This window comes from Neopelma chrysocephalum, unplaced genomic scaffold (assembly GCF_003984885.1).
Source record: "Neopelma chrysocephalum unplaced genomic scaffold, ASM398488v2 Primary Assembly neopelma1_61c, whole genome shotgun sequence".
NCBI classification, from domain to species: Eukaryota; Metazoa; Chordata; class Aves; order Passeriformes; family Pipridae; genus Neopelma; species Neopelma chrysocephalum.
In genome coordinates, this window is record NW_020897718.1 from 758,966 (window position 1) to 786,538 (window position 27,573).

At 45.7% G+C, this 27,573-nt stretch overlaps 1 protein-coding gene across 2 annotated transcripts in view; it reads right to left on the reverse strand.

The window, feature by feature from the left end:
- Positions 1 to 187: 187 nt before the first annotated feature.
- XPO5 (exportin 5) overlaps positions 188 to 27,573 on the reverse strand; it is a 29,572-nt gene continuing 2,186 nt past the window's right edge. The window contains exons 5-33 of one of the 2 annotated variants that reach the window (XM_027682052.1): positions 27,307 to 27,489; positions 26,331 to 26,372; positions 25,469 to 25,495; positions 24,992 to 25,177; positions 24,232 to 24,308; positions 23,693 to 23,792; positions 22,170 to 22,253; positions 21,630 to 21,755; positions 21,292 to 21,382; positions 20,019 to 20,147; positions 19,170 to 19,285; positions 18,082 to 18,237; positions 17,624 to 17,665; positions 16,907 to 16,996; positions 15,411 to 15,610; positions 14,707 to 14,806; positions 13,636 to 13,817; positions 8,768 to 8,868; positions 7,560 to 7,656; positions 6,901 to 7,037; positions 6,200 to 6,297; positions 5,672 to 5,718; positions 5,381 to 5,475; positions 4,470 to 4,532; positions 3,895 to 3,977; positions 3,038 to 3,145; positions 2,720 to 2,857; positions 2,414 to 2,578; positions 188 to 1,873 (exon numbers count right to left, since the gene is read on the reverse strand). In XM_027682052.1, coding sequence (XP_027537853.1) covers positions 1,733 to 1,873; positions 2,414 to 2,578; positions 2,720 to 2,857; positions 3,038 to 3,145; positions 3,895 to 3,977; positions 4,470 to 4,532; positions 5,381 to 5,475; positions 5,672 to 5,718; positions 6,200 to 6,297; positions 6,901 to 7,037; positions 7,560 to 7,656; positions 8,768 to 8,868; positions 13,636 to 13,817; positions 14,707 to 14,806; positions 15,411 to 15,610; positions 16,907 to 16,996; positions 17,624 to 17,665; positions 18,082 to 18,237; positions 19,170 to 19,285; positions 20,019 to 20,147; positions 21,292 to 21,382; positions 21,630 to 21,755; positions 22,170 to 22,253; positions 23,693 to 23,792; positions 24,232 to 24,308; positions 24,992 to 25,177; positions 25,469 to 25,495; positions 26,331 to 26,372; positions 27,307 to 27,489 — 3,204 coding nt within the window. In that variant the 3' untranslated portion in view covers positions 188 to 1,732. The remainder of the gene's footprint in view (positions 1,874 to 2,413; positions 2,579 to 2,719; positions 2,858 to 3,037; positions 3,146 to 3,894; positions 3,978 to 4,469; positions 4,533 to 5,380; positions 5,476 to 5,671; positions 5,719 to 6,199; positions 6,298 to 6,900; positions 7,038 to 7,559; positions 7,657 to 8,767; positions 8,869 to 13,635; positions 13,818 to 14,706; positions 14,807 to 15,410; positions 15,611 to 16,906; positions 16,997 to 17,623; positions 17,666 to 18,081; positions 18,238 to 19,169; positions 19,286 to 20,018; positions 20,148 to 21,291; positions 21,383 to 21,629; positions 21,756 to 22,169; positions 22,254 to 23,692; positions 23,793 to 24,231; positions 24,309 to 24,991; positions 25,178 to 25,468; positions 25,496 to 26,330; positions 26,373 to 27,306; positions 27,490 to 27,573) is intronic. The other variant, XM_027682053.1, reaches the window with a different exon arrangement.

Sequence of the window (27,573 nt, forward strand, 5' to 3'; positions counted from 1 at the left end):
CTACCTAGTCTGGAATGGTTCATCCCCTCCTTGATAATGAATGTTGACTACTAGCAAAGGTGCCCCCTTTTTGGTAGGTGGAATAAGGAGTGCTGAGCAATCCTTAGGCAGGCAGCCTGGGCAGACCATAGGCCTCAGATCTTACTAAAACAGACAAAAGAATAAAAATGAAACATGACAATGCGTGTATGAAACTGGAATAGCTTTATTGACATTCAGAGGTGTAACACAACCAGTTCAGAGACAGCTTCGGATTTAAACATTCCTACAAAAAAGGTTTAAAATCCATTTTAAAAAACTCCCTTGTGTCTAGCATGAAGTCACAGAATGTTAAAAATATCACAACACAATAAATACACCCAGTCTTTGCTAGAGCCAGGAGCCATGTTAGCTCAGAGGCTGAAGTCTGAGGCCAGGAGGAAAGTGGAGGGTGTGCTGGTGGAACAGCAGGGGCAGGAGGGTGAGTGGATTCCCAAGGCCTGCTCTTCCTATCTGCACTCCCACACCTCTGAACTCCAGCTTTTTTGTCCAGTCTGTCCATGTTGAGACACCACTTCTCCGCCTACCACTATTTAATACTTGTTCTGCCTCCTGGATGGCAAAATTGCCTGCTACCTCTGGACAGACCCTCCCAGCTCCTGTGCTAACACTAGGATAGATTGTGTGAACCAGCTTTGCAGACTGGAGTGGCTTCATAGAGTCCCACCTCAGCTAAAACCCAGTTTCTGACCTGGCTCCGCCCTGTGAACTGCAGTGTAAAGCCCACCCCTCCTGCCCCACCATGCAATTCTGTGAGAAGTACTAGAGTGGGTAAAACCAGGGGCTACTGTCATCTCCACTGCAACAGGGTGAGGAGATCCCTTTTGGATTGCAGGTGCTTCAGATATTGGTCCAAATTTTGTGTACCCTGCACTGGCCAAGTTCTAGTCTACAGGGTGTGGTAAAATGAAAAAAAAATAATAAAAAAAAAAAATTATCTGCCCTGCTCCCCCTGAGAGATGTCCAAGAAAGGCTGGCACAAAGTAAAAGCCTTCCCTTTGGCTCTGGGTAGAACAAACTGTATGATCATATCTATACATATATATGTATATATATATATGTGTATGACAGTGTCTGCCTCTTTCTAGAGAGCAGTTGCACCTTAGAAAGGCTGATCTCGCGGGAGATCCTAGAGCACTGCTAGGCTTCCTGGCACACAGCCCTCAGCCCAAGGCTCAGCATCCTGGAGGGAAACGGATTCATCAGAATACCAGTCCGCTAGGGACAAGTGCTGATAAATGTGACAGGAGTGTCCGATGTGTTCCCTACAAAGCCTGGTTACTAGCACCCAGAGGAAGATTAGGGTAGCCCCTTTTCACATGGCACACTACTCTGCCTTTTGCATTAATCCTAAAACCCAAGGGATGAAGAGGTGGAGCAAGAGTGACCCAAGGCTACAAGATGACCAGGCTTTACCTAATGGAGTCTATAGGCTCAGCTCCCACCTTGCAGAGAAGCAGAGGTCTAGAAATGCTCATCCAATGGAGGAGAAAAAATCAGGGGAAAGGTTTAACAGACTGCTTCAAATGCCACTGCAGGTCCCATCCCAGTGTAGGGAGGAGAATGGGACAGGACCCGTAAAGGGCTTTATTCAGATGAATGCTTGTGGAGGTGTGACAAGGAGAATCTAATGTGCTTACTAGGAGGAGACAAAATATAAGGTAGGGGAGGAGATGGTTGCAGCATCCCAGGCTCAGGGTTCAAAGAGTACGTTGAAGCCCTCTCCATCCTCGTTTTCTAGCACATCTGTCTCCAATGATGGCTTCGCCTTTTTGAAGAGAGATGGAAGGTTCCGGATATGAACCTCCTTGCGGAACTGCTCCCCAATGGGCTTCTGCAGAGGACAGACAGGCAGGCATCAGTCATTACTGTCTTCATACTCCCACTCAGGGACAGCCTGCTTGCAGATCAGAGCAGACTCCAGGTTCTGAGCAACTCCTAGGCCTGGACCCTGGGATTGCATTTCGAGGAGTCTCAGGCCTGGCCTTTCACAAGTGCCAGGGCACTGAGGTAACCACCAGCATACCAGCTCCCCAGCTTCTAATCGAAGGCCAAAGGTTCCAACACCACCATCCTCACAAAAGCCTAGAGATGACCCAACAGCCTCATTCAAAGGTTTTATCACCCTGTTCCCTTGAGCACCCTTGTGCAGGGTACCCACTGCCTCTCAGTGAATAGAGGGGCTGCTCAGTCTCTGCTGCCATCCCTGCTGTACCTCCAGGGTGAAGAGAGACAGAACAAACACTAAGAACATGCTGCAACAGCCTCCTTGCTGGGAAGGGGGGTGGCTGGCGAGAGGCAGGACATCCCATCACTTCTGCTGCATATAGGTGTGAAACAGACCAGGGTAATTTTCCTCTAGGACATCACCTACCCCAATGCAACCTGTGATGAGGCGCTTGAAGTGATCCTTCCGGCGCTTGTCTGCCACCTTCTGCAGTGTTGGGTTGAGGAGCTTTGAATCAAACTGCTCCAAAGAGTCCAGCTGGATATCTGGGATCTGCTCCATCACCGCCTTCAGCTCAGGGTAGCGAGGGCGCTGTAGGGAGTACAATTAACATGGCTCTGCTAGGCAAGCAGCCCTGCAGGGCTCCTCTGCCCCTACCCAAGCAGGCACAGGATTAGTTTTCCACCACCCCCCAGCCAACCTCACATTTGGCTGAAGGACAGGATTTCTCACCAAGGCCTCGTAGATCTGAAAAGCCAGGTTGACAAGAGCTGCCATGCAGCCATCGTGCTGCCCGTGTACCTGTAAGCCCCTCAGCACACTTGTGAAAAACCAGGACACGGCATCAGGCAGGAGGTTTCCTGGAAGCACCTGGGGAAGAGCCACTGTCAGCACTGCAGCAAGATACTGATACGTGACTGCATTTCTGCAACAGCTCAGTCTTCCTGAGGGAGAAGGTGCCCAGGGGTGAAGTTGCCATGCTTCTCACAACACCCAGAGCTTCATCTCCCAACCCTGCCAGTACTAACCCCTTCTTCCTCCCAGAGGTACCTGTTTAAGCAGTGGCCAGCAAAGCTGTGTTGTGGTTCTTTGGCAGGACAAGGTGTCCTTCCAGGAGAGGGATGTGTAGGCAGTGATCAGCACTGCAGTGCAAACATCCTGAAAAGGAGTCAGAGAGGACCAGTCAGAGGAACTATTTCCCACTTCCAGTGTTCAAACCTGAAGGGAGTCAAGAAGCAATCCAGATACCCTGCAAGAGCTCCTAAGGGCTATCTTCTGAGAATCCTGCATCCTGAAGGTGCTCAAAGGCACCCAAAGGCACCCAGTGTGCACCATCATAACCATGAGGGACCAGTGTCAAGCACACCTGCTCCCTTCATCTCCCTGGGAAAGGCCCTGGAGTACTCATGGACTCCCATCAGCTGCTACTCTTAAGTCACTGCAATAGCTTCTGCAAGAGCTTCTGAGGCATCCACAGCAGAGGAGTACAGAGGCTGAGGGTACTCTGTAAAGTGGGTGGTGTTAACACTGTGGCTCCTGTACCAGCTCAGGCAGATTTTATAGAAATAAAAAAGAAACAAAAGGCTTCTGGATGAAGTTCTTCCTCATGAAGACTGGAGCCCAGGATGAAGGCAGAGCCAGGGAGCACCCCGAGGGCTGAATGCCCAGAGCTGTCTTCCCCAGAAGGGCTGAAACTCTGTAGCTGTGTGTTGTACTGGATCTCAATCCTCATTTCCTTTGTGGCTTCTGCAAGGCCCTTAAAAGCCATGCACATTCCTAAGAGATGATTCTCACACTGGGGAGCACTCCAGCAGCCTCGATCTCTGCAGCAATGCTTGGCTGCACAGCAGAAAAGCATGACAAAGAGTGCAGAGAAAGCATGGTAGAAGTCAGACCATGGCTCTTACCTCTTGCTTCATCAGACACTTGCCAAGCTCAGTGAGCTCTGCGCTGGCAGGGGGGGTCACCTCCGTGGCCATCGCCTCGTCATCTGCAGAGCAGAGCAAAGGCAGCACTGTGAACATGGCCTCCCAAGGACTGAGGGAGAGAACAGGGAGCCTGCAAGGAGGACTAAGCTGGGAGCCAGGAGCCAGCACACAGAATCAGTATGCTGGCAAAGCTTGCCCAGAATATCTCTTTTCAAGCAAAAAGCACCCACCCTTGGTGGGGCAGGAAGGGAGCTCAACTAGCTACCTTCAGCTCTTGGGAAGACTGCATATCCCCCTCTTCTCCTCAGCTCTTCTCAGAACCTTAAGAATCAGCTGCTGCAACCTGTGAACCCTACAGCAAATTTGTTCCTAGGCTAGACTGAGTTTTTTCTATGGCCCCCAGACACACTGGGCAGGACAGAGCTGAAGACTTCTTACCAAACCTATACCCCTCATGCAGAACTTCCAGCAAAAGGCAAGCCTCTCCCTCATGAAATAGGAAAAGTGCTTGTGTACACCAAGGGCAGGAAAGGCCAAGGTAGGCATTTACTCACCGTCTCCATCTACAGCAGCAGTAGTGTTATGTTCAACATTTTTCTTCGAAACACAGCAAACAGCTGCAAAAACAGTTGCAGGTCAGAGAAGCAGAAAAGGGAAGAAGCTACTTCAGAATATGCAGAGATAATCCTACAGACTGATGGGCTCACAGCTGCTTCAAGCTCCCCCAGCTGTTACACAGAATCTGAAGAATGGGGAAGCCCAGTATAAAAGCCAAATACTGCACTCCCTGGAAGGCTGTAACACCCCACCCACAACATCTTCCCCAGTGGAACCTGCTGCACAGTGGCTGCTTCAAACTACTGGAACCAGGAACATGCAAAACCATTTGAAGTCCATAACCTGAGAAGAACACCATTTTAACGCAAAAAGGCCAATCAAGAAAGGAGACAGAAGACATGATCTGCAATCTCTATGTGGAATCAATTTTCCCAGCCTCTCTGCTCAAAGCCATGTTGACAAAAAAACATTGGAGAAATGGAACACAAAGAAGGGAGACAGCTCTGGGGGAGGGACTATTCCCTCTGTCTGGTTAGAGACATGGCAATTGCCAGAAACAAAACTGCTCTACACTTGGGTTATTCACAAATCCATGTCCCCTACTGAGTCCCAGGGAGAGCCAGATTTCAAAGGACTGGACTTCTAAGGGACAGTGCCAAAACCACAGAGCCCTAAAAGCTAACAAAACAAAAGGAAGAAACTCTCTTCTGAAGGTTTTTAATAATTTCTTATTAGGTTTAAGCTAAGATTTTGACAGGGCTAACTGTCTCACACCAGGCTTCTAAGGACTATGTTAAAATACTACTGACCATTATAGTTAAGTTTTACTGCACTTTGGGAATGCCTGTTGTCTTCTCCAGGGAAAACTTCCCAATAATCCCAGGGGATCTAGCTTGATTTCACTTACTGACGAGATCCATGACTTCTCGGGTCAGCAGCCTGACCAGCTGCTCTTCAAGCATCTCCTGAGACTCGGGGTTGTCATCTGCAGCATCATCCTCACTGAGGAGAAAAAAATTTAGTTTGAAGGGAGCCAATGTCTTAAAGTATCCACTCTGCCCAAGCACAGGGAATGAGTCACCACAGTGTTTTCCAGCCCTCTGCTGGCAGGGCTGTTCCTGGGCAAAGGCCCACATAAAAGACCAAACCTCCATCTCATTCCCCATTTCCCCCTTTGTACCCAGGGGTGGAAGCTTACCAGAGCATGGTTCGCTGACTGATCACTTGCCATTTCTGAGATAACCTCTGTTCAAGACAAAAGGAAAGATTTAATATGTTCTTAAGGAGCCACGCTGCACACAACGCAAGGAGACACAAGTGATAGCTGCTGACAGAAGCACAAGAGCTTTAAACACAGCTCTCGTGCCAAGACCCATTTTGAATGGCAGAAGAACTGCTACCAACTGTGCTGGCTGCAGGAATGTGAATGAGTTGTCAGGAATATGGGAGGACACAGGCAAAAAAACTCCACAAAAATTCTCATGGCTGCAGGTTGAGGAGCTAATGTCCACGGGTTTGAATTCACAGCAAGGGGTGCTGTGCAACAGCCACAGTTTAATACACCCCAAAAGTCCCCCCAAAACATCATCAAAATCATTAAGCATCAAGGCTCTGCCCTCATCTCTTCTGGCTCTGTAGAGACAAGACATTCTCACATGTTCCTGGAGTCAGCTGCTTACGGGGAATCTGGGCTGTCAAGAAACAGGCATCAAACAAGTTTTCTTACCATGTGCAGATACGTAAAGAGTGGTCCCAGCATGGGACAGACAAGGGTTTCGTAGTATTCTGAAGGGCAGGAGAGTACCAAGGGCTTCACAAACACACCTGCACAGACCAATTAAGGAAGAGATCCAGCACATAAGGCCAGCTGCTAGGGAAGACTGCCACACTACCCAAATGAGCCCATTTCACTGGGAGGTCAAGAAACAGACACCTCAAAGCCCATCTTCTCACAGCTGTCAATTAACAAGTGGCATCTCTATACGCAAGACCATGAGGTATTCAGATCCTTCCCCCAACAGTTCAGTTGAGAAATCTGAGGGTGCTTAACACCCATTTCCTAGCTGTGAGACTGAATGTCCAGCCCTGGAAAGTGGCTTGGGAAACCCACATGATTTCCCACACAAGCACACCTTACTGCCAAGCTCCTCATTATCCAAGCCTTCTTGGCCCCCAGAAGGCACTACCCACCTCTCACAATGCCTCCAGAACCACATAAATCCTTTGCATTTACTGTTTCTGACCCCAAGCGCTGCTGTTTCTGCTCATGCCCTCCTGGGCTCACACCTCATCCATACCAGGCATATCCCTGCTTTTTTACCTCCTCAATCATCCTTCTTTGTCTCAGCTATACTGAAAATGATGCAGGTTTCCAGCTTATGTGTTCAAAGCCTCCCTAGCTGGCCTGAGGCAGTGATGGAAGGATACGGAGCATGGGACGAAGTCTGTAATCAGGAATGTTGTTGAGGTTGTTGAAAGCAGAGCTAAGGAGCTGGGTGGCGAGACCCTCAACGGTGTAGAAATCCTGTTGCATGGAGGGGCCTGCATTTCCCAGGATGTGAAAACTTCAACAAAAAAACAAGTTAGTTGCAAGTCTGCTAGATAACAGGTACCATGTCTCTGGCCTGCAAAGGCTACAAGTACTATCACCTTGAGATCAGATTGTTGCCCTGTTCTTAAGCAAATACTATAGAGAATTTTAGCACCATATCTCTTTTTTTTCGGGATACCTGCAGAGGGACAATGAATTCAGCGTTGAAGCACCACAAGGTACTTTCAAGTGCTACTGTATCCCAGCATGTAATTAAAAGTGGCAGAAGAGGGAAACTATCAGGTAAGTGCTCCAATCCAACCACCTAACTGCAGGAAGAGCTAAAAAGCAGATCCACATTTTGAGGTACTTTTTCAGAGACTGTTGCATATGTAAATGGTAGATTACAACCACTGCATATATTCTACCACTGCAGCTTCTACTTGGATACAGTTCACATCAAAAGTCTAACTCTAAAAGAAGTCAGGCCCCAGCAACAGCCTATTGCTTCAGCTGTGCAGTGTTGGATGGTGTGTGAGAGAGCTGGTGGTCTTACCAGTTGTCGTAGAGGGTACAGAAGAAGCCCTGCATCCTTTCTAAGACTGTTTTGTAAACAGGAGAGTCATAAAGCTCCAGCAAAGGCTGAGGGAGACCTGTGGGAAAGAATAATCTTCAGTTACATTAATGAGAGAGCACAGTGCACCTTCAGGACATGCTGAGCAGTCCATAGCCAGCTTGATGGCAGCGAAGGAAGATTTGGCAAGTACAACATGCATCCAAAACGGAAGCGGTGCAGCAACCCTGGGCCAGAACCTCCCCTCAGAGGTCAGACGAGTTCAGGCTGGTTGTACCCAAAGCAGAGGTGCTTCCACTGATGTTGTTACAGCTGCCTAACTTCTCCAAAGGAAAACTTAGTCAAGCTAACAGAACCCAGCAGCAAAGAACAGCAGCAAAGCTGACAGTTGTGCAGCTCCTCTAATAGTCCATCTCTTCAGGTTTGTATTCTCTGTCAGGACACAGGCTACTGTTGAACTATGACATTAAGAAGTTTGGAGCAGAGATCAAGGCCCTGTGCAGGTGTTCACAAACAGAGTTTATAGGTCACAGAAAACAGGTAAAGGAAGCATGTCCTCATTTTACAGATATGAAATGGAGGTAAGAAAGACAAAGCAGATTCCCCAAAATATTTCACTATCTGTCAGGACCTGAAATTAAACCTCAGTTTCCAAAGTCATGATCCACACTCTATCCACAAAGGCCACCCACTTACTTCTGCTTGGCTGTAAATGCTTCTGTGTTCACAAGCTCAAAGTTTTAGGATGGTTCCAAAAGCCTCTTTCTAATATGATGTCTGGAAACAAATGACAGGGCCATACCGCACAACTTGGCTCTTGCCCTCCAGGACGGGTCTTTGCACCAGCACTCAGGGCTCCTGCTGAGTACTAATTCTGCTCAAAGGCAGACAATTACAGCACCCCCCAGGCTCTGCAGCCTGAAATGCTATGTTGCAGAGACCACCATCCAACTGGGATAAGCAGTTTGGTAGGGTATCCTTCATTTTCATGCAGAAGAAATCAATTTGTCTGAGACCAGTAACTTATTTAACTTCTTAATTTCAGCATGTTCAAATCACACCCGAGCTACAAATACCATGAAAAAAATGCCTCTCCAGCCCCTTTTCACTTCCACCGCTATGGATGGACCACTAACTCAAATACCTCTGAGAATCCGTCCACACATTCCTCCCGAAGAGAAGCCTCTTACCTAGAATGGCATTCTTCTCCACCTCCAGCATGTCCAAGGCCTTTGCAAATGTATCCCCCAGCCTAGCCATTATTTCTGGCATGTAGAGATTGTTGTGAGTCCTGAAATAGAAGAATACTTGGTTTATAGTCATGTAAGTGAACTCCTTTTTTGCCCTCGACAGTGCGATCCTCTCCTTCAGCTTGTGGACAGCTCTTCTGAGGCAGATGATGAGGAAGGTGAGACCAAGCACGTGTGCATGGGATCCCCCTTCCCCACCTGCAAAAATACTGGGGAAGCTGACCTGACGGAGACATGGAGTGACTCCACCTCATGTCCTGAATCTCCTGGCTGCCCCTTCCATTTCCTTCAGTTCCTCCCACCCCTTGTGAGCACTGGCAGTAAAAACTCCCAGCAATTCTCCAGTTGATGTTGGGAACAGCTTATTAGCTTGGCCAAAGGGATCAGAGAATGTATTTTTAAAACTGACAAGACATCTCAAAAGATCTTCTGCACCTAAGGCCCCTTCAGAGGGAAGGGCTCTTTCAGCTCCAAAATACACACACTGCCCCTCAGGGATGGGTCACAGGCCCCAGAATGGCAGGTGGCACTGGAGGGACTCTAGTGAGAACATCAGTCTGATCAGATGTTACTCATGGCAAATGCACGTGCCCCTTGGACAACATATCCAGCTGCGAACAATTCCCCATGATCAGGAGGCAGCCAGTCAGCTCTCTCCACAAGGGACACCAATTCAGCCATAGGTGGCTGGTTCTTGCCATCCAGGCCAAAATGGGTCCTCCCTCTTAGCCAGGGCACTGACATTCAGAGCTGGACTTGGCAGGGGGTGTCTCTCTCACCTACCTCTCTCCTTTGAGACCTCAGACCTCCACTGTGGGTGTCGCCAGCTGCACACAGCACAAATCCTGCAGCCTCCTCCAAAACTGCAATGCCATTGTACCTGCTGCTAAAGGTGATCAAGGGCAACTCAGTATCTCCCCCTTGAGCGTTTCCCAAAGCAGGGGGTACACGGGAATGGCTGGGGGAAGGGAGCGTGGACAGACCTCAGTATGTTCTCCAGTCTCAGCTTTCACTCATGTATTAATGATTGGTTTTTAATTTTTTTTAAGGTCTATGTTCATAATCCTGGCAACCCCGATGCAGTGATGTCTGCCTGCATTTGCAGAAAGCCCAGGTTGGTTCCAAAACAGCAACTATCCTGTCTCTCTCTGCAAGTGTTAAATACTTCCCTGCTCACTGGACTTGAGGAAGGCAAGTATGTAACCTTCATATGAAAGAGCTACACAACAACTTCTTCATGACTCATACTCTCATTCTGGGCTGGACCTAACCCCATGCAACAGGCCTCAAAGGGGCACAAGCTGATTCTACTCTGGCAAGAGGGGCCAGGGAACGGCCCAGCTTCCACTAACATTTGGTTAATGTTGTTCCACCGACTCAAAAAATGGTGCATTTCTGCTTGAGGCTATCCTGAAACCTGGCTACTAAAATAATCTCATGTATGTCTCCTGCCCACTCCATGCCAATGCTGATTTGTCTCATGCCGGGCAGAAGGACAGCAGGACAAACTGAAGGACTGTGGAATTGTAGTGGTGAACCTTGAAATCTCACTGCTCTAACTCCAGCAGGATGGGCCAGATGGTCATATCCTAAAGGAGTGGTCATGGTCCTTAGTTGTTTCAGAGTCCTTGAAGCATTTTCTCAAGTTCAGAGGGCACATATTCACTCAGGCTGATCTCCCTTAATACTTCAGCAAGTTCCCAGTGGTAATGGAGGGAAAATGGCCAACCAGCTGCTTCCCATGGGAGTTAGAAAAGCATCCAACACCCCTTATCCAGGATGATGTAACCCCCAGGCATGTTCCAGGTGAGACTCTGCACTCCTGGGCATCCCACACACAGGAGAACACGGAACAACAAAATTCAAGAGACATTTATGCTTTAGAAAAGACAAGCAAAGGATATGGCAGGACTTGGGGGATTTTCAGTGATGGTCACAGCTCTGCTAGAAAGAGCCTCTGATGCCTAGAGAGATGAGCTTGAAGACCAGAAGATGTGTCCTTTAGGACAGTCCATGACTGAAGAATCTTTTTCCAAAGCTGGAGCCATATACAAGGAAAATGCCTACAGCATCCATGTCTATCCAAAAATTCTTTCATTTGGTAATGTCAGCGTCTCCTCATCAGGAGTTGCAAAAAAACCTTTGTCTATGCAAAACATTTGCTGAGCCTGACCAGTCCATTTGTAACAAAACAGGAACAAATCCCAGCACAATAAAGGCACTGCACCAATCAGTTCATGCAGCTATTGACTGCAGAGATGCACCTTTTTCTAAAAATGGTTGAAAACACGATTTGCGTTTAAATTCAGGAGTGAACATTTTAAGCCAGAAGCTAGAAAACAGCTAGATGAAATAAGGTACCACAGAGGACAGGAGAATTATCAGTCTGAAAGCTACTAGCAGAGATTAACAAAACAACCTCAAAATATTTCAGTAAATACACCTATAGAGACAAATCCAGGTAGGCACAAAAAGATGCCACTCAAAACTACCTTATTTTGTCTTGTTACCTGGCCTCTGTCATTTTTCTCATTCCTTTGGTCTCATCCATGACCTACATTCAAGCTACTCACCACCCCAGCAAAGGCCCAGTGGCTTAATGGTTTTCACTGCTTCTGCCTGCTAGCACAGAAGAATGCCACACATCACCCAGAGAGCAACAGACCCACCTGCTCAGTCTGCAAAATACCCTTTCTTTGCTGACTTGGTGCTCAGTTCAGCTGCTCAGCAGGACCCCTGCTGCTGCTACTTGCAGATCTGCTCACATGGAAACCAACACAGTCTCCAGGAACTTCCACATCTGTCCCACATAAGCAACACTGGACACTGCTTATCCCTACAGAGAGCTGCCTAATGGTACAGACCTAAGAAAAGCATCTATCCTCAAGGAGTAATGCAACTATGTCCCTGAAGGTATCCTCAACACAGGCAGCTTTCCTGCCAGCCAGCCTTCCTCATATCCCTATACTTCCTGCCTGGTGACAGGCTGCTACAGATTCCATATTCTCCTGTGTTATCCACATTAAAGAGGTCTTGAGGAAGCAGTACATGGAAAAGGCATCTACAGTCAGCCAAGGACACAGCAGGAGCTCCACAGCACAAGATCCAACATTTCCAAAAAGACGTGTCATCAACATTTGCACTGAACAACCATGAGCTTGCAGTTGTCCTCTGTATTCAGCAGCAGTGATGGAAAAATATGAAGATATACTGCTCTTAATACATCATTCATTGGTTCCTGTTGGAGCATGCAGCCTTAAGAAAAGCCTAGATACCTCTGAGTGAAGTACAGGATGCTTCATGTATATTATTACCACATACTCAGAAAATATTCTGGCCTGCAGGTGAGGTATTGAACAACACAGATGCATCGTCTCACAAGCACCCCAAACCCGCCGGGGAGCCTCTTCCTTTATGTAGATGGGGAGGTACTGGCTACAGAACATAACTCACATGTATTCTTGGCGGTGGTAAACAGGTAGGCACAGGGTTTCTGCTTCTCCATAGGTAGTGATAAAAGTTGGATGATAGTTTCCTAAGCTTATTGTAACAGAGATCCCAAGTGTTTTTACTAATGGATAAATTCTGGCAAGAACAGTGATTGCAAGAGCAAAAAGTCTGTCTGTTGCAGCCTGTTCAGACCTTGGGCATTGGTTTAGTTGGTCTCACACAATATGAACCATGTTGCAGGCCCTGGAAGAAATGGCATGAGGCTACCTCTACTCAGGCATCTCTACCTAAGCTCTCCCAAAAGTTCATCACAGGATCTTCAGCCTTCCAGAATAAAAGGCAAAAACACTTCAAGCACAACTCTGCAGCTGTAGCTGCTCACTGGCCAAAGTACCACACAGAGTGGTACACAGCGCTTGGGTGGGCCAAGACAACATGTGCTTGTCCTACCAGTCCAGCATGTTGCTTCTCACTGGAAGCAGCACATTCCTGAGCTCAGTGACTACCAAACATACCTTACTAGACAGAGCTCAAGTAATAGGGCCCCTTTCCTCCCAGACCTGAGAGATGGAAAATCTAAGTGGATCAGAAAATGCTCTTTCCCAACAGGCCATTGCCAAGGACAGAGCCTCAGGTTTTCAAGTATCTAACATGTAGAGTTATCGCACAAAATTGTTCCATAGGCCTGGCAAAATCCCACTGTCAGGAGTTACCCTGAGATAGATTCCTCCTTCATTGTTCTGGGAACTGTGTTATTCAGGATTTCCCATTTCTGCCTTCTCTTGCTCCCTCCTCTGGCTGCCCCAAATCTACACAACACCAGTGACACGCAGAGAGACACTGCACAGTAGCAACAGCCCGAGAGTATGCATCCACTGATTTCCATAGCAGACAGTGCTTCAGGAGGCTGCTGTTCATGTTCAGCAAGACCAGCTTAATTTAACACTGAAGAGAGAACAACACAAACAGGATGCGATGAGAGCTGGGACTGCCCTGGTGCTGACCGGAGAGGTGGCCTTGTAGGGGCTGAGGGCAGAGCAGAGATGTTAGTTGAGAAATCATTTAAGTGGATGGCAGATTTATAGCAGTGGAGGCGGGGGAGGCAACCCCAGCCCAAGCTCCCACTGGCTTTGATGGACTCTTGAAGGCCAGGCCAATGGACATTCAGAAGGCTCCAGTTTCCCCAGTGCCATTCCCCACTGTGAACAGTCAGGAACAGTACTTGGGCACCTGCACCAGCCTGTGTTCCCACTGGCTTCTCTGGGCAAACATGCTCTGAGCATTTCATGTATTTATCACAGTGTGGCTTTCAGAGATTGGTAAGACAACATAAATGATTTCAAGTCAACTTGACCCACCTTATGAGAGCAAGTAAATTGTCAAAAAGCTTCAGGACCTGCTCCGTGCAGGGATTACGGTAGATTGGAGTTCCACTGGGCAGGTATCCCAAGAAGAATCCTCCAGCTTTCGCCTCTTCAATAGCAGCAGGCCAGCGAGCTCGTTTCACAACTCCCAGAATTGTGGACACGCAAAAGCTTATCTGCAGCAAGAGATGCGGAGAAAGCATTTCTTAGCCAGAGCACAGCTTGAATAAAGAGGTTTTCAGAGAAACCCATCATCATTCCATCTCAAAGGGAATGCTCTACAGGGAGCCTAACCTCGTGGTAGAAACAAAATCTGGTGGCTTTGCTGCCAAGAAAATGCAGCAAATGATCATACTACATTCCATCATCTTCAGACAGCCCTGGCCATGGCATGACGGCCTAGGAATTCACTACCAGACAAAGCATCAATGCATATATTCTCATGAGTATGCAAGCAGCCAGGTAGGGTGCCCTCTAAAAGAAAGGGTCTAAACCATCAGTTTCTCATCTCCTTCATGTGCTGGCACTGATACAGAGATCCATGATGACACAGTGGTCCAACTGCATTAGCCCCAAATCACAAGCACAGCTCTGTGGGCTACATTTCAGTGTCTTCTACAGACCTAAACATAGCAACTCTGTTTGCAGTCTGTCCAAATGAAGACTTTCCACTAACAACTCAAACAACACTAATCTCCTCAGACAAAATTATATTCCATGCTGCAGCCTCAGCACGTTTTCCATTGTGCTTGGCTCAAAAAGCACAACTCCCTGCACCGCATTTCCACAAATCACGTAAACCCATTGCTTCTCCAAACCAAACTCTGCTATGCAAAGAGTAGGGGGCAGTGTGCTTCATTCTGATAAATAATCTGGATTTGCATAGCTTACATGCTCAAAGAGGAAAAGTCAGCCTGTTATTCTGCAATCTGAAAAACCTACTGCTCTGCACTCTAAATGTAGATGATCAGGAGACCTTGTATGTAATCACAACAGAAATGGGGGATGGAAGGAGGCAAGTCTCATCTCACTAATGATTACAACTCTCCTGGTAATGATACTCACTCTAGAGCGGTTCAGGCCACTAGGGTCTTCCAAGACTGGATCAGCAGTTTTGTTGTCTGCACCCACATAGGAGATAAAGGCTTCAGGATCCGAGAGGACTCTGGTAGCAGTAAAAGACAGCAGTGGGGATTATTGTTTGTACCAAGGAACTTGAGTGGAGCTTTGCACTGGCAATAAACATCTAAACAAACACAGAGCAGGCTAGAGAGACTAGCTAGTGCTCCATGCTGTACATAGGGACATGATTAAAAAGCAGCAGAGATGTGGACACTCCCCAAACATCTCCAGTTCTCTTGGGCCGTGAGGACCAGAAACCTCTCAATCTCTTATGAAGAGAGCCCTGCTGGGAAAACTCTTGTGCATGCCCAGCTACCCAGGGCTGCAGGACACCTCAGCTTTAGTAAGGAGAGCTCAGCTTCATACCTTGTCCTGGGGATGAGCAAAGACATCTTTTATTTCTCATTTTCTGCAAATGCTTTGAGCATCCTGGGGAATATTCCTCCATTACCTTAAACGAGTCTTACCTAGCAATTAGACTGTTGGCAGTCTCTGAAGTGCAGGAGAGCTATTACCAGAATGACTGCCCAGAGCATAGGAGATCACGAGGCACCCCATCACCCTCATTTGCTTTGTGTGTTCCCCTATTGGCCACAACAGCACCTCTGCAACACCTCCAGTTCAAAGCTCAGAAAAACAGCCCATACCTCTGCATCTCTGGGGAGAGCCATAAGCCAGCAACAGGAGCCATGAGCTCCTCCAGGAAAGCTTTCTGTCGCTCATAGTCCTTAAACTGGTTGCTGATGAGGACAAGGGCCTCCATAAGGGCACACTTCTCCATCTGTGTCAGAAGTAACTCATTGGAGAGCAGCTGCTTCACGTGGTTGTACAACATCTCAAAGTTCGGCTAAAAAACACATAAAAGTAGAAGAGCATCATGCATTTGGTAAGGAGGAGGGTGACTGGGGAAAGCAGAGGAAGGGTGTACCGTACAGCTGGAGGAGTATGTCTGTTATCTTTTCTCTACATAGCCATCTCCTCCCCAGACTCAAGTTTCTCTGAATGTTCAGTCTAAGAGAAGTTCTATTTTCCCCTACCCTTCTATCATTATCCTGCATCCAGTTTACTTTCACTCTCCAGAATGACTGAAATAGGAAGAGGAAATCTCTCTCTAGGAAGTCATAGCCCTTAAAGCAGTGTCACACCTCGAAATAGTTCTGGTGCTTTTATTTGCTCACAGAAAGCACCTTGCTTCTCCAGCCAGACTTGGGATTCTTCCACCTCTTTGCTCACAATGAGGTGAGTAACAACTCTTATGATTACTACTATCTCCACAGGAATTCTTGAGTTTCTTCCCTACCTTCTCTAGTTGCAACCACATCTACCTATAACTTTGTATAAGCATTAGCAATCATGCCCCCTTTAGCAAAGTTCTCTGAACATCTTTTGGAGCAGTTCTGGGTCCTTGGCTCTTCCAGTGAGGATGTCTGGCTGGCGACGGGAAAGAGACAGCTGCAGCTCAAGGACCAATAAAGCAGAACAAAGACCAACCCTCAAGTTCTTAGCATCTTATTGCAAAATGCAAAACTACCTTAATTAGCGCCCTTTAAAAATGTCTTTGTTTAAACCAGCAATGTCCTACAGTGCTCCCACAATCCTAGAGCACCCTCCACAGAAACACCTCTAAACAAAAGAGTTCAGAGCTAGGTATGTTGCATGCAGGCTGTTTAGTTCAGCAAAACAAACACGACATGGCTCATGGATTTTAAATATGTTTGTCAATTCTAATCTCCTCAAGCTCATCCAGGAAACAAATATTCTCCTCTTCTTCCTACATTCTGTTAAGTAACAGAAGAAACTCTAGTGATTAGTCACACTAGTGTCTTTAGCTAATGAATCGACTGAGACCACCACAGGTGACAACATGGAAATTTGGTGAACATTCCTATAAAACCAATGCAGTGCTGCTTGTATCCTCCTCCTGATCCCTTCTACATTTAACTCATCACTTTACAATTCAACTTTTCAGGCAGAAAATTTTTCAGGGGGGAAGAAGGGAGGTACAGGGAATAAAACACTTTGTCATTTGTGCAGCAGGAATGTTTCTTGCAAGAAAAACAGAGACCGTAGGCAAGGAAGCTGAAGATCCCACAAAATCCAACTGAAATTGAGGCAAGACTCTTCATGAGTTGCATTTTCATACCAGGACAAGCTGAGGGTAATCCCGACACATCTTTATGATTGAGGAGCATGCATGCCTTCTCACATTCTTCACTGCTCGAGTTCTAGGAGCCTGGACAGACATAACAAACATCAATGCGACAAAACAGAACTTCAGACAAATTCAGGGTACCTTCAAGAGACATACGCATTACATATAGTTTTCTCCACTGTTGAGTACAGATGAAAAAAACATTTCCATGCCTCCTCCCCTCCCCCCAAACAATCATGCAGCAATCAGATTTCCTCTGCCAAGCAATAGCCAACTCAAGATGCCCATTTTCAAACAAGTTGTACTTCAGGAGTGAGGATGCCATGGTTCTTACTATTTTAAGACTCCAAGCACTCCCTAGGTAGCTGGCAGCTTTACAGCCATCCTTCAGAGCCATGTATACCAATACTACAGAATACACACAGCTAATCAAGGGATTTCACTCTCAGGAAAGCCAGCATTAACCAGGGAACTAAGTGTACTGGCCTTACACCATGCCTGTGGCCTTCTAAGCTTGTGAGCCAAAGCTTAGTAGGCTATGTCAACCACGAAGAGATCAGTAATATCTAGACTCCCCAGCTTTTCCAGGAGCAGAACTATACTTGAGAAACCTAGTACAGCAGAGTCTTCAGACTCAGCATGCTTTCCAACAGAATATGGTTTGATCCAATTGTTACAGCTCATTAGCAGATAATAATTCAGACGTACCTTACTTTCCTCTGTAACTTCAAAGGTAACTGAAGCAAATAGCTGTAAGAAAAGGGAGGAAAAATAAAAAAATTCACATCATTTGTTAGTATCTAGCACTTGTGTCGTTTGAGCTCAAGGAACAGATCATCAGATTATAGCACAATTTCATTAAAGTCAGTAAAGAACCCTTGACTAAGTTGAAAGATGAATCATCAGTACAGTGAGGCCTTGAAGTAAAACATGGTGTTTACTGGTCAGAGCACGTACTTTAAGATTTAAGGCTAAGAACTGCAAAATTGGGGTTATTTGACATTATTGTTCCTGAACAAGCCTCAGTTTTGGTTTTTCCCATCTTTGACATGAAGGATAGTCCTTCCCTCAGAGTAACACCAAGAGGATTAACTCCCGCAGTTTAGTGCAAGAGTGCTGCACCGCAAAAGGCCCACCTGATTTTAGCATGCTTTGTATGCACCTACCTTGGAAAGTACTTGGGGTAGGTATTCCGGCCGGTAGGTGACAAATGGAAAGAGAGCAGAGACATTGGTGAGCACACAGGACAGGATGAGAGGATCTTTTGTTTCAAAGTTAAGGACAAGCTGCAGTAGCTCTATGCCATCATTGACTGGGATTTCCTGCAAAGGTAGCAAAAAGAAGAAGGAAAGAAAAAGGGAGGCAACACTCAGTACTTCAGCCTGCAGCACACTTCCTACCAACACCTAGAGCTAGGCTGTGCAGCTGCTGCTGCCCTATCAAGCCTCTCAGTTGGACACAGCTGTTCTCAAAGCAGAAAGAAAAGCAGTAGCAAACTCAGTTTAACTGTGTGCTATGTGCACTTGCTGAAGGAAGGAGGACAGCAGCATTGCCACTGCTGGTAGGGCACTCTTGAGACATCAGTCTCTAGTCCCCCATACTATTGCTTGCATCTCTGGGAAAGGAAAATTTCCTCTCTTTGGCTCCCAATTCTCCTCTTGACTCTGTCCAACAGATTCCATGCTTAACTAACTGTATTGACCCATATAATTATTCTACTGTGATGAGACCAATGAACTGTAAGTGCATGAGCAACCTAAAAAAAAGCCCCAAGTCAGTCTACATCAGACTGAGAAAAAAAACACTTTCCTTCTGATTCACCTGTTGTTGAACAAAAAGCAGAGAGAAAATGCTTCTGATCCTACTCCCTGGGCATGAGTTTCTTTCATTTAGTTAAAACGTTAAAAAAGAAAATTGAAAAAATCTAATCAAGGGAAAATTAAAAAGAATAAACTCATTAAGCAATCCTCCCGTAGCAAGGTACTATGTCAAAACACGTCACCTGAGCACTCTCCTTGATTTCTCATGGCATAATGTCCAGAACCAAGACATGCCTGAGAGTAAGTCAGTACGAGTTTAGGCCCATCAAAAGAAGGATCCTCATGATAATGGCTCACCAAGCAATCTGAGTTTTTCCATAGAGTTACTACAACCAGTTGCTACAAACTTTTCAAGAAAAACAGAGCTGAAAAAATGCACTTGTGTCAACCCAGAACAATCCAGGAGGGTAGGCAAGAGCAGCAGCTACACATACATCTTTATCCATGGTGCGAAACATCTGGCTGATGATGCTCTCTGAGAAGAAGGTCATGGCATCCCACTGCACAAACGATGGAGAAAAGATGGAGCAGAGACCTTCGCCAGTCTTAGCTGAAAGGAAGAGAACACTAGAGCTCTCACCATGCTCCTCAACAGTAGCCTGATGAGCTCCTGCACTGTAACATCTTAGCACTCAAGTATTTTGTCCACAGCTCCCCCTGCAGACGCCTTGCAGAGATGCACTGGGAGCAATTAACATACTCCCATGTGATTTGCTTCATTCAAGTGAAGGCTCCTGAGACATAAGTCTGACCTTGGAGATACCATACAGAGCAACATCAACAAATCACAGAAGGGAAAAGGAGGGAGACTACATGCCCAGACTCAGTACTGCAGGCAAGACTGCCCTTGGTGTGACTGTGCAGAGCACCAAGTGGCCTGCCTTCACAGGAGGAAAGCAACAGGAGTGACACACAGATTTGTCAGACAGGCACAGCTTCCCTAACAAAAATAATCAATATGTTACAGAGATAAAATGGCTAGACAAAATGGTCCAAATAATTCTAAAATTGTATCAGAGGGATAGTTGTATCTGTTCTGCAGAGAGATTTGGGGAGAGGAAAGAAGAAGCCAGGGGCTTTACATTAGCTATTCCATCCGTAGACTGTAAAGGCTTAAATTAGGGGAGGATTTGATTTTACTTTTAACTTACAAAGACCTTAAAAGCCTGAAGATCTAGTGTGGAGACTTGGCCTCCCCTTAAAAAACCCCAACAACATCAACAAAAAAAAGGCCAAGAAGTTTCTACAAATCCCATATCCCTATTTTTTTTCAGGTAACCTACAGTTCGTGGGTCCAGTATCGACAGGAGCTGTGAGCTGATACTTCAGCCATTCTCCAGCCATTTGGAAGCCAGTTCGAGGGTCCAGACGACAAGCCATCCTCATCACCTCTCCTTGCTGGGCTCGGAAAGCTGCAGTGAAAAATCACACATGCAAAAACAAGCTGATGCTGCAAATTTTCCTCCCCCAAACCTCACATCCAGCTTTGCAGGCCTGGGAACATTATGGACTGTTGGTCTGGCAAGTGCTGTGTAGTAAGCTCAGATACACAGTCAATAAACCAGGTCCAACAGGATGGGCAATTTTTGAAGTGGTTTAAGTGGACTAAAAAAATGATGGTTTAACATTAAAAAAGGTGCAATTAAAATGTAGTATGAATTATGAAAATCTATTTTAAATCCAGATTTACTACAATTAAGTCTCTATTTTTCATTTTAAAAATTCTTTGAACTCTAAACGTTTGCTGCTTACAATTATCTTGGCATACTTAAGTAGAAAAACAGTATTAGATAACTACCACTTCCTTCAGCTAAACACTCCCTAAAACTATTTCAAATTCTGGCTTTGTGCATTTAGGTACTTTATGGTTTCTACCCAAACAGATTTATTACAGTAAGTAAAAAATAAACTATCCAATAAGCAATAAAAAATGCAACACTTATAATCTTCAGAGGTAAACGTAAAAGGTAAAAATTTATATATTTTATTAAGTATATACTCCCACCCAGTAAGTGAGTACCAAACTACACCTGCCAGTGAGAACCAACCTCAATTTTGGGAATACAAAACAAAAGAAAAAATAAAATTACTAATACGCAGTGCTGATTTAAGATCATGCTTAAATTTGGCCATTTTAATTGCTCAACTCTAGCTATCCATACTGAATCAGAAGCATCTTACCAGGGCCAAGACAAGATTTTCTTTCTGGAATGACACTTAAAGTCTTTAGTAAGCTGCTTTCCTCTCCTAACCTGAGCATGACCTGAGGCTGTTTCATTTCCTCCTCTAGGTGACCAAGAGGCACATTTTCTTTGACACCAGGAAGCAAGTACTACCAGGCCATCTACCCGGCCAGCAAGCAAAATAATAGCAAAAAGGAAGTAAAATTACATGCATGAGCTGCCACAGGAAAATCTGAATTAATTTACTCCAAGATCCAAGCTGAAAAAGTAAGACACAAATGGAAGCTGTCAAGCCCATATGGCAGGCTCCAAGCTCAGCCAGTAGGAGGAAAGGCACAGACAACAGAATCCACAAACGGTGAAGGCAACTTACAGTTGAAGAAGGCATTGAAGTCCTCATCACTGTCAAAATCAAAGCGGGAATATTCACAAATGGGGCTGTCTGTTTTAGAGGGAAAGCCCACCTGAAGACAAAGTGGACAAGGTCAGGAAGGAAGTGAAGTCACCCATCACAGCTAATACCAGCTTCAAGGAGGTGAAGGCTGGAGGCAAGGAGCAGACAGGAAAACACTGTGACAGAACTGTCTGCTCAGTGGCCTGGAGATCATGTCTCTGGCAGACACAATAAAAAAGTAGTTTCTCCCCCATGACCCACAGGTCACGTTCACCCAGGCACCTTGTCACACCCAACCAGTCACAGTTCCCACATACCTTCACTAGGCTGGTCATAGATGCATGGAGATACCTGGGAATGATAGCCAGCAATAAGGGGTCACGGGACAGAACTTCATGCCGGAACAGGGCTCCCCACGTGATCTGGGTGGAAGAGCGCAGAAACTGGAGGGAGAACAGAAAAAAAGAGAGGAACAGAGAAGGATTTCAGTGCTGGAATTTCCACTGCTAACATTAAGCGCTGCTATCAGAAAGCAACAGTAAATTATGTTGACTATTCAGTTGAGGCCAAGGTACCTTGCAGGCACAACCCAAATTTCCAGAACACCAAAAATCTCTAAGTAAATACTAGGCCTGATTGCAAATTCTGCCTTTACTACTCAGCACCTCTGTGTCAGGCACTGTTCCAGATGGTGTGGTAATGGAGTAGAAACCATTGCCTTCTGGGTCTTCAGCTGAAATGGAGAGCCTGGAGAGCAATATTTGGCAGCTGAAGTTCTGCAGTCGTCTGTAGGTTAGCTCAATTATGCATTCACACACTTACAGAGACATACATCAGACTTTCAACCCTTTACATACCTGGCTGGGATGGGTTGTGAAGGCTAAAAATGACTCAAGGTATTTTCCAAAGTTGGCTGGCGTTTCCACATCACAATATGAGCCCTATGAGGAAGATGAACAATTTTAGACAAAATACTAATTCTGTGGCAGGCTGGGCTCACAAATAGTATGTTTCATGGTAAAACAGGAGCACTACATCCAAGGCCATAGACTGTGAAAGAGCTGAGACAGAAATCCTGCACAACTGATTTTTCAAAACCAATATAGCCCGAGGAGCATCAAGTTCTGCTGACCATCCTGGGGGTGCTGGAGACACCACACCACCCCCATTCCAGAGTAAAGGGTGACTTCTCAGACAGCAGCGTTCCATTAAAACCAAATTCACAACCACCACTGCTGCTGCCACCATGAGTCACAATTTTACTCCTATTGGGTCAAGCCCACCCAGCGGTACCAAAGTAGAGCAATCCAAACTGCAGTATTTACAAGTAAATACACCTAGACGATTTCACTCCCACTCCTTTGTTTCCTGTATTTAACATATAGATATCCATGACTAGTAACTTTCTGGGAAGTTTGTCAGGAAAATAAGTTTTGCCTGGAGTCATAAATTCAAGATTTTGCTGCTCCTCACTAATCGTAACATGACCTGGTGCCATCAAGATACTTGTTCTGAAGTTGTACAGCTCAGTGCTGCCTCTCCCAAGTGAATCTGGAGAGAGGACTCAAATCTCCATGTCATTACTTCATTACAGATAGATAGTTCCCACTCCCTAACAGCAAGTGGAGTCACTGAAAGTAATAATGTACCTCTATTTGCTGTCAATTCTTTTTAGGGATAAATTCTCAAAGGTTGGCTTTGTTTTTCTCTTTCTCTCCCTGTGAGAATTTACTTTGCTCTATAACTTTTACAGGCTGGCTGCCTCAATCTCCCCATGAACATGTCTCTCAACATGCCTGCTCTCAATATTGTAGAAGCACTGTGCTGAATGGAGAGAGTAAGATTCACCAATCAGTATGGCATGAACAATATGAATTTCTATCTTCACCTCAACATTGACACAAAGGATCACAAAGATGAACAGCAGGAACAAAACCCGTTTCTTCCTCTGGCTTGAGAGAATCTTGGTAGAATAACAAACAGGTACACTGAGTTATTTTTGCAGGGTAATTTAAAAGGCTTCCAATAGAAGAGTAATTTCCTGGAGTAGATTTTCTGTAGCAGTAGTCAGCAAGAAACTTGACCACTTTTAAATGAAGCGTTAGCATTTTACAGAGGTTATAGGAGGTGGTTCTTGATGACAGCAAAGCCCTGGAATCAGTTAGGGTCCCTCCATTCTACATTCCTATGACTTAGCAGGATACAGTCATCCCACTTAAAAGCAGAGCCATTTCTGCCTTTTTCAAATGTGTGGAGAGAACCCTACAGTTGCCAAATGTGCAGAGAGAACCCTGGTCCTACCTTAGATCAGGGTTGCCTCAAGCCCCAGCCCTAAAAACTAGCCTTGCTAGGGTTGCTGTTGGTATTAGTAAAGACTTACTAGCAACGCACATAGCTGGCTGCCCAATGCGCACAAAACTTGGCAAAGTCTCTTCAAGAAAACATAGTGCTTCTCCACCAGGCCTTCTCCATCTGCTGTCCTGGGAATGAGGGGAGGGGGGAAAAACAGGATCAGTTACTCATGCTGTAGGTAACAGGCACACTGCTGTCTATCTTGTAGATAAAAAGAGGACTAGAGCAATTTGATTTTATTGCAGTGGGATTTTCTTTGCTATTATCAAGAAGTACTGCTTTATTGGCATCTAAAACCTCTGAAATTGCCTCTGAAAGAGTTTCTCCTCTTGATCAGTTTCAGGCTAAAACAGAAAGCCAGGGAAGCTGTGATATTTTGTGATATTTGTCCTTCAATTATGGGATTTCAAAAAAAGTGCAGTTTTTCAAGTTTTGCAAAAGAAATGGTGGTTTCGTTCTCTCCTATCCAGTCCCTGCTTCCCGCAGTTAAGTAGCAATATCTTTTGCACTTACAAAGTCATTTGTGTGCAGTTTTGTGTGAAATCGCAGTGGCAGGATGGTACTCACTGGGCAGCGGAGAGAATGCAGTGCATGGCAACGTCTCCAAACAAGACCATCAGAGGCTTCCGATCCTCCAGCTTACCCTACGTGCAAAATGCCTCAATTAGAACGTAACTATTTATTCCCACCCATGTAACTATTTAATTCCATTACAAGCAAAATTAGGAGATTCACAGTTTTTCTTCCAGCAGGGGAGGGGCGTACAGTCCACATATGATTTAAGTAAAAACTTGCCAAAAATTCCAAGTTATTTCTGATCTAAAAAAAATTCTGCAAGCACTGCCCCCACATGAACTTTAAACCACCCAACCGATCCTGAGACATTAACTCTTCTTCACAGAAGACTGGCTAGTTACCTATAGGCAGCTGATAAACACTCAGCCTTGACATTAAGGTGTTTGTGAATGTATGGGTCAAATCACCTGTTTATATCCTGCTGTCATGCCTCTGAGCTGCCAGGTGACGCAGCTGATGATAGTATTTCCCACTTCACAGTTGTAGGAAGTGGGGGTAAAAAGTCAGTGGGGACCTCCAACTTTGAACTGCAGGCAGAGGCAAGCACAGAAGTTGGAGAGGGTTCCAACAGTTGCTGTATGTATTGTGCTGGCATGACATTCACACCAAATATGATTAACATAATCAGTGAAATTTGAATTTTGTTTCTTAAATAAAAGGGCAAAGATATCATTGCTCAATCTGAAGGATTATATAGGAAAATCGGAGGAAAATAGAGGGCAGCCAGAGGAGCTGGGGAGGAAGAACTCACTTTTCTGCTGACAGCAATCAGAAGACACTCTGCTGCTCCCACTTGGAGTTCAGGCTCATTTAGGAGTAGACACAACATCTCTAAGAGCTTGCAGTTGTCTGCTGTGATATGGCTTAGGGCTACCCAGTCAATGTAGCCAGCCAAAGTGTTGAGTGCTGCTATCCCTACACGGCAGTTTGCCTGGGCCTGTGAACAGAGAGGAGGCAAGAGGTCAGAGCCAGAGAAAAACACCAATTCCCATCTAAAACCATCCACTCCCTGGAATAACAGTGCCAAGAATCCCCCTGCAAAGCGAGAAATTTGGACCCTTCTGCTGCTACGCCTCACTTCTCAATGCATTTGTATTATGAGGGAAAAAATCCTATCTGTAAATGAGAACGGCAGGCAATAGACTCCGAAGCCCGGGAAAAGCCTAGTTCTAAACAACTTGCATATTAAGAATGACTAATGCACTAACTCCCATATATCTCCACTCACCTTTGGCTCCTGAGCCAGATCAGTCTTCTGAAAAAGAAAGAACAGATTAAGTAAATGGCCAACTACAGCACACGCTTCCACCCAGCCACTGCTGAAAAGGCAGCCAGAACAGCTCCCTAGTGTAAGAGGCTGCATCAGTCTCCTACTTAGGACATTGCTGCAGCCAACAAAACCACCACCACAGCCCCCTGAGAAGTAGGACAATAGGACTCTGAACCGCAAGTTAAGCCACACCTTCCTTCTCATCCAAAAGGTAACACTCCAGTCAGCAGGCACCAGGGAGACACAGGGGACAAGGAAAGGCATTTTGGTGCTTCCTGGAGGCCTCCAGGGAAGACACCTTCCACCTTCAAGAGCATCTTACATTCAAAAGTCAGACTCTGAAAAATGCTGGTGGCTTTTATGTGCCAAGATTCAGGTCTGAAAAGGGTGATTTGTCCGTGGTCAGAAAGGCAGCTGGAGAGACCTGGGGCAACAGCTTACAGCCCCGTCCCAGACACTTAGCAGCAACAATGCACTGCTTGCACCATCTTTTTGCCTAATGCAAGTGAGTCCCTGAGACACTCAAGTTTGATTTGTTTTTCAGATGCAAAGACACCACAAACAAGGTTTAGGTTTGGAAACTCTGTTCATCGATCTATTCACTGCAGTAAATTTAAGGTAATTGGCTTGTGTCCCAAACATTTAATAAATGACCCACTTATAAATATGCTTATCAATTAATCCATCATACTTATAAGCAGATTATTATGGTCTGGGGGAGTTGTTTGTCATCTACTCCAGTCTCAATGTGCAGACAGGTAAGTGAACACCCAACCCTCAGAATTTACCCTATGCATAAAAATCCCAAAGATCTGCTAACCTGTGGAGTGGTGAGAACTTCTTGTTCCTGGGGTGCTCCAACCTTGCCAATCAGAAAGATTCCACTGTTAGCAGAAGCAGTCACACTTCAGAGTCTCAAGCATTGCAATGCAAACCTTACCTGGAAATGCATTTCAACCAGACTACAAAACACACCAGGGTCACCCACCCACCACCAGGAACTGCACTGTTCTAAAGGGGAGTTTGTTCAGCCTCTCAGTGCATCAGGAAAATTACAGAAGTCAGGTAGGAGAGGGTTTTTCTTTGCCTTCCAGTTTCACATTTAGTATAGCTCTGGATTTTAATTCACAGGAAAAAAAGCACAAGAGATACACCTAAGCAACTTGTTGCTAGTTTGGTTTCTCAATTGTGCTTCACTCTTAAATCTACTTCCTTCTCACAGGAACACACTGGGTTAGAAACTTTCTTCGCCATCCATCATGACCAAGCTGCACATCTCTTGACTTCAGGTAAGAATTCAGGAAAGAAATTCTCTTTACGCAAAAGGGAAGAGCACTCCTCACCACAGCTTGACATAAAAAAGGGCTTCCTAACTTGAGCTCATGGAGAAAAGGACCAGAGGCCCAGATGCATATTGAGACATCAGAAACTCATGCATTTTGGTGCATCACCTCAAATACACCGCTGCAGCATGAGAGCAGACACAAGTCCAAGTCTACCTGTTTCTGCCACAACCACACCTTCATTTTGCTAAGTCATACATCCTTAGTGTCAGCAGAGCATTCCAACAGTAAGGATGAAGCACACATCCATTCAAGCCATTTACACTAGCAATACCAAACTATCAACACTAACCCGTCAACTTGGTGTGTTCAGTCACTTTCATCACACCAGCTTCCCAGGCCACAGCATATCTTACTTCACAGTGATAGCAACAGATTTCAGTTTCTGCACCTGCTTCCCCGACACCTAAATACCAGTAGCACTGACTGAGCCCAAGGAAAGGAAACTCTTACCACGCATCTGTACTTGTTGACGTTCTGCTGCAGGGCAGTTACTAGGAAGCTGAAGATCTTCTCCATGTTCTGGGTTAGAGTTTGCTGGATATCTCGTCGCCGCTGGGTAGGCAGAGTTTGAAAAGTCACCACATCCTCTGCCAAACGTAGGAGGATGAACATCACCAGTTCTGTCTGGGTTTCCTGATGTCCCAAAATGAAATACGCTCTATCAGCACAGTCCAAACATTAAAATCTCTAGAGGCTAGCTCAAAGATGTGGAGAGAA